Below are 16,221 nucleotides of genomic sequence, written 5' to 3' on the forward strand. Positions count from 1 at the left end.
GTTTTGAAGTGTTTGTCCTATATGTGAGAGATATACAGTGAGGGAAAAAAGTATTTGATCCCCTGCTGATTGTGTACGTTTGCCCACTGACAAAGACATGATCAGTCTATAATTTTAATGGTAGGTTTATTTGAACAGTGAGAGACAGAATAACAACAAAAAAATCCAGAAAAATGCATGTCAAAAACATTATCAATTGATTTGCATTTTAATGAGGGAAATAAGTATTTGACCCCTCTGCAAAACATGACTTAGTACTTGGTGGCAAAACCCTTGTTGGCAATCACAGAGGTCAGACGTTTCTTGTAGTTGGCCACAAGGTTTGCACACATCTCAAGAGGGATTTTGTCCCACTCCTCTTTGCAGATCTTCTCCAAGTCATTAAGGTTTCGAGGCTGACGTTTGGCAACTCGAACCGTCAGCTCCCTCCACAGATTTTCTATGGGATTAAGGTCTGGAGACTGGCTAGGCCACTCCAGGACCTTAATGTGCTTCTTCTTGAGCCACTCCTTTGTTGAGTTGGCCGTGTGTTTTGGGTTGTCATGCTGGAATACCCATCCACGATCCATTTCAATGCCCTGGCTGAGGGAAGGAGGTTCTCACCCAAGATTTGACGGTACATGGCCCCGTCCATCGTCCCTTTGATGCAGTAAAGTTGTCCTGTCCCCTTAGCAGAAAAACACCCCCAAAGCATAATGTTTCCACCTCCATGTTTGACGGTGGGGATGGTGTTCTTGGGGTCATAGGCAGCATTCCTCCTCCACCAAACACGGTGAGTTGAGTTGATGCCAAAGAGCTCGATTTTGGTCTCATCTGACCACAACACTTTCACCCAGTTCTCCTATGAATCATTCAGATGTTCATTGGCAAACTTCAGACAGGCCTGTATATGTGCTTTCTTGAGCAGGGGGACCTTGCGGGCGCTGCAGGATTTCAGTCCTTCACGGCGTAGTGTGTTACCAATTGTTTTCTTGGTGACTATGGTCCCAGCTGCCTTGAGATCATTAACAAGATCCTCCCGTGTAGTTCTGGGCTGATTCCTCACCGTTCTCATGATCATTGCAACTCCACGAGGTAAGATCTTGCATGGAGCCCCAGGCCGAGGGAAATTGACAGTTATTTTGTGTTTCTGCCATTTGCGAATAATTGCACCAACTGTTGTCACCTTCTCACCAAGCTGCTTGGCGATGGTCTTGTAGTCCATTCCAGTCTTGTGTAGGTCTACAATCTTGTCCCTGACATCCTTGGAGAGCTCTTTGGTCTTGGCCATGGTGGAGAGTTTGGAATCTGATTGATTGATTGCTTCTGTGGACAGGTGTCTTTTATACAGGTAACAAACTGAGATTAGGAGCACTCCCTTTAACAGTGTGCTCCTAATCTCAGCTCTTTACCTGTATAAAAGACACCTGGGAGCCAGAAATCTTTCTGATTGAGAGGGGGTCAAATACTTATTTCCCTCATTAAAATGCAAATCAACTTATAACATTTTTGACATGCGTTTTTCTGGATTTTGTTGTTGTTATTCTGTCTCTCACTGTTCAAATAAACCTACCATTAAAATTATAGACTAATCATTTCTTTGTCAGTGGGAAAATTTACAAAATCAGCAGGGGATCAAATACTTTTTTCCCTCACTGTAAGAAAGCTCATAATTCTTTTTATAATAATTTATCGTGGAATTACCCGTATACCTTTTAATGTGGAAATGCCCTATTCACTTCCATTCATTTCTCGTCCCGGTACCTTCAGATGAGTCTAGTGACACTTGTGGGGGTCATAGAGAGAAACGGAGAACACCATCGTTCGTAAGTCTCATCTTTCCATAGAGGGGTCATATTATTTTGTAGCCCAAACTGTTCGGACGCTACAGATGTTTTCGTGAGAAGACATATTTTTGGGATGTCTCATGGTCTGACAAATACTGCTGTAGCTCGGCCACCTTCCACCGCCGACATCAGCGGATGCGGTAGATTGAGATGCAGCCATGCAAAAATATTATATCTCTATTTTAGACAGACAGATTTTGATGGAGATTTTTTTATTTATTTTTTTGTTTCAAGCGTTGCATGAGGAGACCTCAAGCGGAGATTTATTTTCAAATATATATATATATATTTTTTTTTATGCCCAGCTCATGAGGCCCCTCTGGTGTGAGGCCTGAGGCAATTGCCTCTTCTGCCTAATGGTAAGTCCACCAGTGCTTCCGACTTCAGTGCAGCTCAGTGTAAACAAGCATAACGGTAGAGTCGGAAGGGAGGTTATCTGTTTGCCAAATAAACATGTTTACCGTTGTGGGTTGTAATGATCTGATTTTAGCTCTATTTGCCCAAATCAACACAGCTCATTGTAGTAAAATGCTTTTCCATTTCCTAAATAAACAGGTTTACTGGTAAGGATCTCATTAGACTGAGCCAATACACCTGTGTATGGAGGAAATACGGAAAGGGGCGTTGGGCCTCGCAGGACAAACAGAGCGTGAAATCACTAAATCACACTCATTATTGGGGATATCAGGATGGCCAGGATCCTAATGTACCATGCAGAACATCCATCCACTGCTTTATAGAGATTTCTCTCTGATTGTACAATAATAAAGTATTTTAATTATGGATGCTGTGAACCTTCGAAGTGAGCAAAATTGCTGTAACTCTCTGGACCTCATTTGCTAGTGGTCTAGTATGGATTATAAGCACTTTTAATGCAGATTCTCCATTGAGAATGCTTTTTAATCCTGAAGTAGTCTTAATCTGGGTCCAGGAAACCAGCCCTATGAGTGTGGTGTGTGTGTTTCCTTAATCTAAACGCTTGCTGTTGAGTAGGCCTCTCTTTATCCCTGAGTAGAACACACCCCAGCCTGACCTCCTGTCATGTTCTACAGTCTGGGTGGAATGCTAAATAACCTCCCCTTGTTGTTCACCTGACCAGGAACTAATCTCCACACCACCTCCCGTACAGGAAACACAGGCTTGAGGGTGGGGAGTCTTTGTAAACCAACGCCACTCTCGTTATTTCACAATTAATGTCATGCCCTTGTTATTTGTCATGAAGAAAACACGGCTCTGTCGCCCATGTTGTTGTTGCTGCCATATTCTAATTTGTACTCCATTATGGAAAACACTGGTGTCGATTAATTTCACTTTCATGCTTGGTACACACAAAAAGTGAGTGTGGGGTGGCATTGTTTACCCAGCTGCCAGTGTTCTTGTCCAATTTAGAGAGGATGGAATAATCATTGTTTAAGCTGTAACAGGCATGTCTGCCCTCCTGTTCTGATTGCTGTTTATAATTTGTAAGTTTGAGTAGAACCTTGGGTTTGTTGCTATCCGGTTCATTGTATAACGTAGACTAAATCAGATGTTTTGTTTGAGAAACATTCACATTTTACGTGATAATATAGTTCGTGTATTTGAACTGGTAGGGGTATTTGAACAACTATAAAACTAGTCTGAGAGAGCGAGAAAATGCTTATGTTTCTGTCAAGGCTCTGTGATAGTTGGTATGTAAGATGATGCCTGTTAAACACATTTGGAAAAGTGTTTATTTATAATTTTTTCAGAGTCAAGGTGCAACACTCTTCTTTCATTTTGTTATTATTTTCCTGTCCTTTCCCTGTGAGGGGACGCGTGGCAGCGCTCTTTCCATTACACCTAATAAGGTGTCATATGATTTAATTCCATGCTTCAGTTGTCAGCGAGACCTTCCAATCCCACACCAAATTACAGTTTTAATAGATATTACTCTTTAACGCTCCACTCACAATTAGGCCTCCTAGTTCTCCACTTAATGAAAATCAGATTAAGACCTAATCTAATTACCGGTTGGTTTTAATCCACGCTGGCTGTGATACTGGCTGTCTGCCTCTCCTTCTCTCAGCTCCTCTCTGCCACAACCACTTAGTGTTCATAAACCTGCCCTACCTGCCTGTCACTCACCACTCTACGTCTGTCTGTGTGTGCGTGTGCGCCGTGTGTGTCTGTCTGTTTCTGTTGATTAAAGATGTATAAATGAGCGTCAAAGGAAATAGTGTACCACTGAGTGGATACTGAATGGTTTATAGCACGCTGTTAATATCAACGTCCACGGATGGGAAAGTTGGTCAATCTTAACAGGAAATAAAAATATGATTTAAGGAAAAGTTAATCTCATAAATGAATTCTACCTCTGGGTTGAAATGACCCACATAGACTGGCAATTTGGAAATGAACTTCCGTCTCTATCTGTTTTTTTGGTCCATTTTATCGTGACTACATGATTTGGATGGAATCGTGAAGTAGTCTTGTACTGATAAATCCAGTTCCTATCAGAACCACTCTTTTAATGTAATAAATGTCCTTATCAGTCAGTCTTTGAAGTGCTAGAATATCACACCAAGGTTTTATATGGAGGTTTTTCTCAAGTCAGTCAAATGGTTCAGATTTTCTAGTTGTCTTCTCTACAACTTCAATAGTTAACCTAATCATCAACATCATTATTATTATTGCTATCATAACTGGTACCGCTTTATCACTCCAACCAATATGAATCTCCATGTTTCTCTCAGTAGAGTCAGTGAATAGTGATACCTTCTAAAATGGCTTGTGGTTAGTTTCCTATAACTGTATCAGAGACTAGCGGGTAAGGTCTTGAACCACATTAATTCAATCAGTTTCATCACTTCACAGAGACATGATTAACTTCCCCTAGTAGACCCTTTGGCTTCCTCCTCAGTGATAGAAATTATATGAAACATAGATATGGATTCTAACTCATCTTCTTCCCCTTCACAGTCAACTGCCCTGAGTATCTCCAAATTATCTCCCAAAATAACTCATCTTTAAAGCATTACTCTTTCTGTCTCCCTCCTCTCTCTGTCTCTATCTTCTCTCCCTCCACCCCCTCTGTTGCTCCCCTCTTCCATGCCCTCTCTCTCTCTCTCTCTCTCTCTCTCTCTCTCTCTCTCTCTCTCTCTCTCTCTCTCTCTCTCTCTCTCCCCATCCCTGTCTCTCTCCCCCTCTCTCCCCATCCCTGTCTCTCTCCCCCTCTCTGTGTGTAGGTTTTGAGACAGCCAAGTCGTTTGCCCTGCATGGGGCCCATGTGATCCTGGCCTGTAGGAATCTCTCCAAGGCCATCAAGGCTGTCCGCCTCATACAGCAGGAGTGGGTGAGTCACACTGCTGGAGCTTTATTAACCTACACAGACAGTACACACTGCTGGAGCTTTATTAAAGAGATTCTTTGGTAATTTTGTATACTTTTTAGCCAGTAGTTCTGAAAGTAACGCTCCTGAGCCAAAAGTGGCCCTGAAAATTATTATGTCTCATATGTGCAAATCAATGGAGGCTGGTGGGAGGAGGAGCTATAGGATGAGGGGTTCATTGTAATGGCTGCAATGGAATACATGGAACGGTATCAAACACATCAAACATATGGAAACCAAATGTTTGACTCCGTTCCATTTATTCCATTCCAGCCATTACAATGAGCCCGCCCTCCTATAGCTCCTCCCACCAGCCTCCACTGGTGCAGATATATGCACCTCCTCATTTCTCTCTTGCTCTGCTGTGTGTGCATGATATGCCTCTTGCTAGCTGTCACTCATATGGCAAGGGGCTGAAGCTCATTGGTTGAACTCGAATTGGTAGGGGGCTGGCCCACGGGTGGGAATGTAGGGAAAATGGCGCAGCCCAGTTTCCAGAAAAATAGTTGCTTTCAAACTAGGGATTTAGTGGCTAGTTGAGGTAAAAGAGTAATTCTGCTCATAGATTATGCATGTATGAACTATGTATTGACATATCCAGCCCAAAGTGGGAGGTTTAAAAATACTTAGTAGTTGCCAAAGTTTCGGAGCATGTCTTTAACCTATACTGTACACACAAACTGGAAACACTTGAATCCCACATCAGTGAGACTTACAGAGAACTCTGCAATGGGATGGCTGTTTCATATAGAGGTGAGGGTAAGAGAGGGAAGGAGAGAGGGAGGAATTAATTGAGAGAGAGGGAGGAATGGAGAGAGAGAGTGTGATAATTACCTGAGATTATAACGGTAATATTTTAGTGCCCCCAGATTTACGAATGGGGGAAAATAAACAAGTGGGATGTGGCTGCTGGAGCAGAAAGAATAAGCCATTAGTACTGGGTTGATTACAGGGAGAGAGGGGAGGGAGAGAGGGGAGGGAGATAGAGAGAACTCATTGCAGAAAGTGAGATAGACAGAGTAAGAGAGGGAATGAGAGAGAGCGTAGTGGGAGAAACTGAGAAGAGAGGGAGTGCTGAGTGGAGAGAGATAAAGACTGATAGATAGCAGGATGTGAATGATAACAGACCTGCAGTTTTAAACTCAACCCAGATCTCTAATTGAACAAACTGTTTTTTCTTAAATGAATTTGTTGTAAAAGTCCAGGTAGCAGATAATGGACCATATCAGATATTTGTGTAGGTGCTGTATATGAACTTTTTCTTACTTGAAAAATTATTTGTTAGTTTACAATTGTACAATTTATGCTCCCCACATATAAAAACCACGAAGATTACCGGAAACTACCGAACGCAAGATCGTCATTTCTATGACTACACTGTGGAGGAACGCATTGCCTGTAGCCTAGTGTACATGCTAAGCTGGTGTTCAAGTGGCACTTCATTTTTTGTATGGAAACGGCTGTGAGATTTTTCTACAATATTCACAACATATTGACACAATAGAATAAAAATCTAATTTCATCAATTACATGTGGAAAAAAAGGTATTTGAGTTAGCGAACGAGCAGCAAATTAAACAGAAAGTGAATTCTCTCCACCCTCTCTCCCCGGTTTTAGCTTGCGGCTATCACTGTCTAGCTGGCTAGGTTTAGGATATTTACTAGCCCATACCAGTGACAAACTTAGCAATGTTATCGACATATGGCAGTACACAAACAAAATCTATCTAACTTATTTTGCCAGATATATATTTTTTTGCCACAAATTCATTCAGAAACGGAGGAAGAGAACTAGCTATATCAAGCTAACGTTAGCTGCTGCCTCTTCAACAAGAATCAACTGTGACAACATTGATCCAAAGACAAAAAAACTAAAACACTGTCCCATTAAGCAAAATCCAAAATCTAGCCCGGCTCCGGGGAGTCTCAGAAATGCCACCAGATCCGCGATCGGATCCATGGCCGGAGCGTTGCATTTCAGTGTAGCCTGCACTCAACAGGCCGTTTAGAAAACTCCCCCGGAGCCACAGATTGAATTACCGCAATGTGCAGCCCCCACAATGCACAGGCCCAACATATTCCATATTCCGTTCCTAAAATCTGCCTTCAGTCCAGTGTAGGGAATACAGTGCCTTCAGAAAGTATTCATACCCCTTGACTTATTCCACATTTTGTTGTGTTACAGCCTGAATTCAACACAATACCCCATTATGACAAAGTGAAAACATGTTTTTAGAATTTTTAGATAAAAAATAATAATGAAATACAGAAATATCTAATTTACATAAGTATTCACACCCCTGAATCAATAGTTTGTAGAAGCACCTTTGGCAGCGATTACAACTGTGAGTCCTTCTGGGTAAGTCTCTAAGAGCTTTCCACAACTTGATTGTCCTTAATGATTACAAGCATACCCATAACATGATGCAGCCACCACTTGTTTGCAAATATGAGGAGTGGTACTCATTAATGTGTTGATTTGGATTTGCCCCAAACATAACACTTTGTATTCAGAATAAAAGTGAATTACTTTGCCACATTTTTTGCAGTATTACATTAGTGCCTTGTTGCAAATAGGATGCATGTTTTGGAATATATTTGTTCTCTACAGGATTACTTATTTTCACTCTGTCAATTAGGTTAGTATTGTGGAGTACCTACAATGTTTTTGATTCATCCTCAGTTTTCATGTCTGCCAGCTGTTGGTAGCTAACTGCTGGTGCTGTCATACTATAGATAGTACAAGCCTATGCGAAAGAGTAGGTTTGGCCGCGATGGAGGTCACTTACGACTGCGGCAAAAACTGTGTGTGTGGAGGGCTCCTCGGAATTCCAGCAGAATTGTTTTCTGACATCTGCTATGGGCTAGGGCATCTCGAAGATACAGTGCCTTCAGAAAGTATTCACACTCCTTGACTTTTTCCACATTTTGTTGTGTTAAAGCCTGAATTGAAAATTGATTAAATTGAGATTATTTTGTCACTGGCCTACACACAATACCCATAATATCAAAGTGGAATTATGTTTTTCACAATTTTTACAAATTAATACAAAATGAAAAGCTGAAATCTCTTGAGCCAATAAGTATTCAACCCCTTTGTTAGGGCAAGCCTAAATAAGTTCAGGAGTAAAAATTGACTTAACAAGTCAAATAAGTTGCATGGACTCACTGTGCAATAATAGTGTTTAACATGATTTTTTAATGACTACCGAGCAGTCGAGCAGTGAATTTCAAACACAGATTCAACCACAAAGACCAGGGAGGTTTTCCTATGCCTCGCAAAGAAGGGCACCTATTGGTAGATGGGTAAAAAAAAACACACAAAAAAACAGACATTGAATATCCCTTTGAGCATGCTGAAGTTATTAATTTCACTTTAGATGGTGTATCAATACACCCAGTCACTACAAAGATACAGGCGTCCTTCCTAACTCAGTTGTCGGAGAGGAAGGAAACCGCTCAGGAATTTTACTATGAGGCCAATGGTGATTTTAAAACAGTTACAGAGTTTATTGGCTGTGATATGTTTACATTTGGTTAGTTTGATCAGTATTATTTAGATGGAAGACGTGAGCTAAATGCGGTAGCTCTATTGCTAGCTAACATTAGCATAGAGGTAGCAAGCTAGCTCTTTCACTTACCTGGTTCACTTCCATGCTCACTGAAGCCTTGATAATGCTCAGTCTCTACTGGTGCTGCGGTCTGTTGAGATGCTTTAGAAACCACGTTGATGGTAGGGACAGCAACTTCTTGCTGAATATTGACGAGTAGACACCCAATTCGCCCGCTTTATTCTTACAAATTTATCCCACTTTTTACAAGGTTATTTAATAGGTTTTAGGTTTTATTTATTCGCACCAAAGAAAACAAGTGAAAGACAAAACGGTACAGATAAAAAGCTGTTAAAAACAGTGTGCAGGTGAGGTTGGAAACCCAAAATGGCTTATATGAAAAACACTCCGCAAAAACCAATATACAAATATAAGTACAAAATAAGTTTGTGATCCTGACCGCAGGGTGTTGTGGGATTGTTTCTGAAGTTAGTGCTGATTTGGAGAAAACATCAAACTCAACTTGTAGAGCAATATTACAATATTATAACAATTGATTTAAGAGTGTGTATTTTGGGAATATTTTCTTTGGGTACTCTAAGTTACTATTATAGCGTTTCTGGCATTGAGAAATAGGTGCTACATTTCTTTAAAGAGATAATCCACCCTAGAAATTAAATGTGACGTGCTATGTCATTGTCACTGGAGATAGGGGATAACATTTACATTTTACATTTACGTCATTTAGCAGACGCTCTTATCCAGAGCGACTTACAAATTGGTGCATTCACCCTATAGCCAGTGGGTTAACCGCTTTACAATTTTTTTTTTTTTTTAAGGCGGGGGGCGGGGGGGTAGAAGGATTACTTTATCCTATCCCAGGTATTCCTTAAAGAGGTGGGGTTTCAAATGTCTCCGGAAGGTGGTGAGTGACTCCGCTGTCCTGGCGTCGTGAGGGACGCAAAACAAACATTTATCACATTTCATAACGGTTTTAAAACAAATAACTGCACTAGAGATTGCCAAATAATCCAATAGATGGTATGGGCATACAGTTGAAGTCGGAAGTTTAGCCAAATAATGTATTAGCCAAATACATTTAAACTCAGTTTTTCACAATTCCTGACATTTAATCCAAGTAAAAATTCCCTGTTTTAGGTGAGTTAGGATCACCACTTTATTTTAAGTATGTGAAATGTCAGAATAATAGTAGAGAGAATGATTTATTTCAGCTTTTATTTGTTTCATCACATTCCCAGTGGGTCAGAAGTTTACATACACTCAATTAGTATTTGGTAGCATTGCCTTTAAATTGTTTAACTTGGGTCAAAAGTTTTGGGTAGCCTTCCACAAGCTTCCCACAATGAGTTGGGTGAATTTTGGCCCATTCCTCCTGACACAGCTGGTGTAACTGAGTCAGGTTTGTAGGCCTCCTTGCTCCCACACGCTTTTTCAGTTCTGCCCACAAATTTTCTATAGGATTGAGGTCAGGGCTTTATGATAGCCACTCCAATGTCTTGACTTTGTTGTCCTTAAGCCATTTTGTCACAACTTTGGAAGTATGCTTGGGGTCATTGTACATTTGGAAGACCCATTTGCGACCAAGCTTTAACTTCCTGACTGATGTCTTGAGATGTTGCTTCAATATATCCACATAATTTTCCTTCCTCATGATGCCATCTATTTTGTGAAGTGCACCAGTCCCTCCTGCAGCAAAGCACCCCCACAGCATGATGCTGCCACCCCTGTGCTTCACGGTTGGGATGGTGTTCTTCGGCTTGCAAGCAACCCCCTTTTTCCTCCAAACATAACGATGGTCATTATGGCCAAACAGTTCTATTTTTGTTTCTTCAGACCAGAGGACATTTCTCCAAAAAGTACGATCTTTGTCCCCATGTGCAGTTGCAAACCGTAGTCTGGCTTTTTTATGGTGGTTTTGGAGCAGTGGCTTCTTCCTTGCTGAGCGGCCTTTCAGGTTATGTCGATATAGGACTCCTTTTTACTGTGGATATAGATACTTTTGTACCTGTTTCCTTCAGCATCTTCACAATGTCATTTGCTGTTGTTCTGGGATTGATTTGCACTTTTCACACCAATGTACGTTCATCTCTAGAGACAGAATGCGTCTCCTTCCTGAGCGGTATGATGGCTGCGTGGTCCCATGGTGTTTATACTTGCGTACTATTGTTTGTACAGATGAACGTGGTACCTTCAGGCATTTGGAAATTGCTCCCAAGGATGAATCAGACTTGAGGAGGTCTAAAAAAAAAATTCTGAGGTCTTGGCTGATTTATTTTAATTTTCCTATGATGTCAAGCAAAGAGGCACTGCGTTTGAAGGTAGGCCTTGAAATACATCCACAGGTACACCTCCAATTGACTCAAATCATTTCAATTAGCCTATCAGAAGCTTCTAAAGCCATGACATAATTTTCTGGAATTTTCCAAGCTGTTTAAAGGCAGAGTCACCTTAGTGTATGTAAACTTCTGACCCACTGGAATTGTGATACAGTGAATTATAAGTGAAATAATCTGTCTGTAAATAATTGTTGGAAAAATTACTTGTGTCATGTACAAAGTCCGACTTGCCAAAACTATAGTTTGTTAACAAGAAATTTGTGGAGTGGTTGAAAAAATGAGTTTAATGACTCCAACCTAAGTGTATGTAAACTTCAGACTTCAACTGTACGTGTCTACACCACATCCTTCCGTCTATATCGCCATGACAAAGTATATATTTTGTTCAAATGTCCTCAAAGTACACAGTGAGCCATCAGATTAATATCCTTTCTTCCTTGAACTACCATGATGCAAAGCGGTTTCTCCTCTCGTCTCCCTGCTTGCAGGCTCGCATGGCCCTTGCAACCTGACTCATACAGCTTTGCGCTAGAAATCTTTACCAGGTTGAACGTGGTGAGATTGTAACTCCTAAATTAATAGTGCAGTTTGTTTCTTTGATTTTACAGCTAGCTAGCTACTTCACATGCTGATATTGACTTTGGTATTATTGTGTGTAGCTACGTTTGCTAGCTAGCTAGACAGCTTTACCAGAGAGAACACTGGATTGCGGGTTTTGTAATTGATTTAACTGCAACAGATTTCCACAACCATTTTCACACGTTGCTCACAATCTTAATATAACGACAGAATGAAACATTTGTTTACCAAAAAATGTTTCTCTCATATATTAGAGTTATTTAACACTGTAAATCATAGGAATTATTGGTTTTGGGTGGATTATTCCTTTAAATGTTTAATTGTCATTAGATCGTAAGTGTACAGTGGGGAAAAAAAGTATTTAGTCAGCCACCAACTGTGCAAGTTCTCCCACTTAAAAAGATGAGAGAGGCCTGTATTTTTCATCATAGGTACACGTCAACTATGACAGACAAATTGAGAATTTTTTTTCCAGAAAATCACATTGTAGGATTTTTAATGAATTTATTTGCAAATTATGGTGGAAAATAAGTATTTGGTCACCTACAAACAAGCAAGATTTCTGGCTCTCACAGACCTGTAACTTCTTCTTTAAGAGGCTCCTCTGTCCTCCACTCGTTACCTGTATTAATGGCACCTGTTTGAACTTGTTATCAGTCTAAAAGACACCTGTCCACAACCTCAAACAGTCACACTCCAAACTCCACTATGGCCAAGACCAAAGAGCTGTCAAAGGACACCAGAAACAAAATTGTAGACCTGCACCAGGCTGGGAAGACTGAATCTGCAATAGGTAAGCAGCTTGGTTTGAAGAAATCAACTGTGGGAGCAATTATTAGGAAATGGAAGACATACAAGACCACTGATAATCTCCCTCGATCTGGGGCTCCATGCAAGATCTCACCCCGTGGGGTCAAAATGATCACAAGAACGGTGAGCAAAAATCCCAGAACCACACGGGGGGACCTAGTGAATGACCTGCAGAGAGCTGGGACCAAAGTAACAAAGCCTACCATCAGTAACACACTACGCCGCCAAGGACTCAAATCCTGCAGTGCCAGATGTGTCCCCCTGCTTAAGCCAGTACATGTCCAGGCCCGTCTGAAGTTTGCTAGAGTGCATTTGGATGATCCAGAAGAGGATTGGGAGAATGTCATATGGTCAGATGAAACCAAAATAGAACTTTTTGGTAAAAACTCAACTCGTCGTGTTTGGAGGACAAAGAATGCTGAGTTGCATCCAAAGAACACCATACCTACTGTGAAGCATGGGGGTGGAAACATCATGCTTTGGGGCTGTTTTTCTGCAAAGGGACCAGGACGACTGATCCGTGTAAAGGAAAGAATGAATGGGGCCATGTATCGTGAGATTTTGAGTGAAAACCTCCTTCCATCAGCAAGGGCATTGAAGATGAAACGTGGCTGGGTCTTTCAGCATGACAATGATCCCAAACACACCACCCGGGCAACGAAGGAGTGGCTTCGTAAGAAGCATTTCAAGGTCCTGGAGTGGCCTAGCCAGTCTCCAGATCTCAACCCCATAGAAAATCTTTGGAGGGAGTTGAAAGTCTGTGTTGCCCAGCGACAGCCCCAAAACATCACTGCTCTAGAGGAGATCTGCATGGAGGAATGGGCCAAAATACCAGCAACAGTGTGTGAAAACCTTGTGAAGACTTACAGAAAATGTTTGACCTGTGTCATTGCCAACAAAGGGTATATATCAAAGTATTAAGAAACTTTTGTTATTGACCAAATACTTATTTTCCACCGTAATTTGCAAATAAATTCATTAAAAATCCTACAATGTGATTTTCTGGATTTTTTTTTCTCATTTTGTCTGTCATAGTTGATGTGTACCTATGATGAAAATTACAGGCCTCTCTCATCTTTTTAAGTGGGAGAACTTGCACAATTGGTGGCTGACTAAATACTTTTTTTCCCACTGTAAATGGACAGTCATTTATTCATGGTGAACCATTGCCAGTGTGCTACAGTGTTGACATATTCCATCACATGTTGTATTTAATATGCACGTAAACCCTCATTCACAACGTCTTTTTAGAATAGGTCAATGAGTACTTGAATTTGCAGGCTAAACGAGCAGTCAATGAGCTGAGAATTTGCATAAAAAAAAAAAAAGCTGTCGTCGTCCATTTTTCTCTCTAAAAGGAAGGCCCCTATTGCAGGTTAATTAATAAAAGTCACGATATCAGAATAAATCTTGGGAGCAAATTCTCCCCTCTGGCATCATTATTAATAGATGGAGCAGAAGAATGGTGAGGAGGATTAATCTGTCCAATGATTGATGTTTCTCCTCATTTTCCCATGCTCCCACGCTAAGGTCGTTGTGATAAAGAGGATGAATTTTGGGGTCTTCTATTGAAAAGGTCATGGTATCTACTTCCTGGTGGCAGCAGGCAGAGTTCCGTCAGAGCTGCCAGGCACTGAGTTGCTGTCCTGATAGCACCTGACCCCTGACCCCTCACAACCTGCCTACCTGGCCTGCCATCCAGATTACAAAAGGAGTCTCTCTCTCTCTCTCTCTCTCTCTCTCTCTCTCTCTCTCTCTCTCCCTCTCTCCCTCTCTTTCCCCATTCTCTCTCTCTCTTCCTCCCCAAACTCTCTTTCTTTCAATTTTTTCCTTTCTCTCTCTGTCTACTCAGAATGGGCTACATGATCATAAGCCCAGTGTAGTGGTAGCTGTATGATGAGTGCTGGGTTATGGGGTTATCTCCTGACAGTGGTATAATAGTCAGGTGACGGAGGGATAATACCAGGGGTCAGGACAGACAGGCTGTTAGGAAGAACAAGGTCAGAGGTCAGGGGTCATATCCTACTAATGGAATCACTCCTATCTGCTATGCCTACAAACACACACACACACCCCTGATTCCTGGAAGACAGGATTTGTGGAATTTTCTTTCTCTTTGTGATGTTTTGATCGTACAGTATTCTGATGAAGGCCACGATAGCCTAACAGTCAATCAGTTTTTGCACTTTAGTATTCTGCAATGCAGCTGTGATTTATGTCTGCACCCTGCACCTTGACTTGTTGATGCACTGTCCACCCATCTCCTGTGAACTATACAGTATACAGCTCCATATCACTGTGCCCCTGAAACAGACATCTGATATTGCACTCACAGTAAAGCAGGTTAAGCTGCTGGTTGACAACCAAAGCGTTGCTGCGCTGGCCCCTGCTTATATTTGGCTCTGTCCCCGAGATACCGCCCTCTGATTGGTGGGTTTACCATGCCCATGGCCGCTGTACAGAATATCACTTACACTTTATCCCTCCCCTCTGTAGGAAATTCTAATGAGATGTTTTGTGAGGATGTTAATTAGTCAGCTAGCCACTGATTGTCCTGTTCTTCTTGTTTACAGTGTGTGTTTTTCAGGCGTGTACGTGTGTATGTGTTGTGTGTGTGTCGGGGCATTAACATGGCTGTTGGCTGTTGTGTCAGGGTTGTGCTCAGGGACCAATTAGGGTAAATCCTACTGTCCAGCGGGGCTGCTGGGAGAAGAAAGCCCTCTGCCTGCAATGTCAAACAACAGGATTAACACCGGCCAGTGCCGGGGAGACAGGCAACACAATAAGCAGACAGACAGAGTAGTTAGTCACTGAGGCTGCTAGAGTCCAATCAAAAGTAGTCAGTTTTACAGATCTGGTGTAGTGAGAGGCTTCCCTTCAGGCAGGCAGGCAGGCAGGCAGGCAAACAGAAATCAAATCAAATTGTATTTGTCACATGCGCCGAATACAACAGGTGTAGAACTTACAGTAAAATGCTTACTTACAAGCCCTTAACCAACAATGTATTTTTAAGAAAGAATAACAACAAAAATAACAAAAAATTACAATATAAAATATTACGAAATAAGTAACAAATAATTAAAGAGCAGCAGTAAAAATAACAATAGCGAGGCTATATACAGGGGGTACCGGTACCGAGTCAATGTGCAGGGGCACCGGTTAGTCGAGGTAATTGGGGTAATATGTACATGTAGGTAGAGTTATTAAAGTGACTATGCATAGATAATAAACAGAGAGTAGCAGCAGTGTAAAAGAGAGGTGGGGGGGCAATGCAAATAGTCTGGGTAGCCATTTGATTAGATGTTCAGGAGTCTTATGACTTGGGGATAGAAGCTGTTTAGAAGCCTCTTGGACCTAGACGTGGCGCTCCAGGACCACTTGCCATGCGTTAGCAGAGAGAACAGTCTATGACTAGGGTGGCTGGAGTCTTTGACAATTTTTAGGGCCTTCCTCTGACACCGCCTGGTATAGAGGTCCTGGATGGCAGGAAGCTTTGCCCCAGTGATGTACTGGGCCGTGCGCACTACCCTCTGTAGTGCCTTGCGGTCAGAGGCCGAGCAGTTGCCATACCAGGCAGTGATGCAACCAGTCAGGATGCTCTCGATGTTGCAGCTGTAGAACCTTTTGAGGATCTGAGGACCCATGCCAAATCTTTTCAGTCTCCTTAGTGGGAATAGGTTTTGTCGTTCCCGACTGTCTTGGTGTGCTTGGACCATGTTAGTTTGTTGGTGATGTGGACACCAAGGAACT

At 41.7% G+C, this 16,221-nt stretch overlaps 1 protein-coding gene across 1 annotated transcript in view; it reads left to right on the forward strand.

The window, feature by feature from the left end:
* Positions 1–16,221, forward strand: part of wwox (WW domain containing oxidoreductase) — a gene marked incomplete at its 3' end in the record, with an annotated part of 100,793 nt that overhangs the window by 13,716 nt on the left and 70,856 nt on the right. The window contains exon 5 of the mRNA XM_084169255.1: positions 5,033–5,139. Within this exon, the coding sequence (XP_084025381.1) occupies positions 5,033–5,139 (107 nt within the window). The remainder of the gene's footprint in view (positions 1–5,032; positions 5,140–16,221) is intronic.

The sequence above is a fragment of the Coregonus lavaretus genome, assembly GCF_964263955.1.
Source record: "Coregonus lavaretus genome assembly, chromosome: 9".
Taxonomy (NCBI): Eukaryota; Metazoa; Chordata; class Actinopteri; order Salmoniformes; family Salmonidae; genus Coregonus; species Coregonus lavaretus.